The sequence below is a fragment of the Microtus ochrogaster genome, unplaced genomic scaffold, assembly GCF_000317375.1.
Source record: "Microtus ochrogaster isolate Prairie Vole_2 unplaced genomic scaffold, MicOch1.0 UNK70, whole genome shotgun sequence".
Taxonomy (NCBI): Eukaryota; Metazoa; Chordata; class Mammalia; order Rodentia; family Cricetidae; genus Microtus; species Microtus ochrogaster.
Window position 1 is genome coordinate 936,876 of NW_004949168.1, and position 766 is coordinate 937,641.

The following is a 766-nucleotide window of genomic DNA, read 5'->3' on the forward strand; positions in this document are numbered from 1 at the left end:
CACACTAAGGGGGCACATTACGCAACAATATACAGAAAAAACACCAGGCCTTCCACGTGACAATCCCCACCCACCAGGCGTGCCAGCCAGCCAATCGCCAGGCTCCCCGCCTGCGCCTCGCTCCGCCTTCCTCCCCGCCCCCGCAGCCTCCTCACGAGGCTGTTTTTCGCCCCCGCCTCCAACGGGGAGCCAATGCGGCTGCGCCTTGCGCCCTGATTGGTCAAGCGTAGGGCAGGAGCGCGCGCAGGCGCCCAGCTCGGTTACTAAGGGCGGGAGCCCGGCGAGGGCCCCGGCTGCTGGCTGTGCCTCTGAAGGGCGTCGAGGCCCGACGACGCGATGCCCAACCGCAGGGCCAACCGCAATGCCTACTATTTCTTCGTGCAGGAGAAGATTCCCGAACTGCGCCAGCGAGGCCTGCCCGTGGCCCGCGTGGCTGACGCCATCCCCTACTGCTCGGCCGACTGGGCGGTGAGGCTGCGGCAGTTGGGCTGTGGGGAAGGTGCAGAGGGGACCCGGCCTGCGGGGCCCCTTCAGTGGAGGGGACGGGGTGAAGGGCCCCTTCCCCAGGGTCAGACCAACCGACAGAACCTTCCAGATCCGGGGCGTGGAACGGACTCCTCACAGCACCCCTCTCTGTCCCCCTCTTCTCCCAAAGCTCCTGAGGGAAGATGAGAAGGAGAAATACTCAGAAATGGCTCGGGAATGGAGAGCAGCCCAGGGAAAGGATTCTGGGCCTTCAGAGAAGCAGGTAAGGCTAGCCCCCTCC

General features: G+C 65.7%; 1 protein-coding gene across 1 annotated transcript in view; it reads left to right on the forward strand.

Moving 5' to 3' along the window:
• The first annotated feature begins 336 nt into the window (after nucleotides 1–336).
• Mael (maelstrom spermatogenic transposon silencer) overlaps nucleotides 337–766 on the forward strand; it is a 27,704-nt gene continuing 27,274 nt past the window's right edge. The window contains exons 1-2 of the mRNA XM_005370091.2: nucleotides 337–468; nucleotides 656–748. Of these exons, the coding sequence (XP_005370148.1) occupies nucleotides 337–468; nucleotides 656–748 (225 nt within the window). The remainder of the gene's footprint in view (nucleotides 469–655; nucleotides 749–766) is intronic.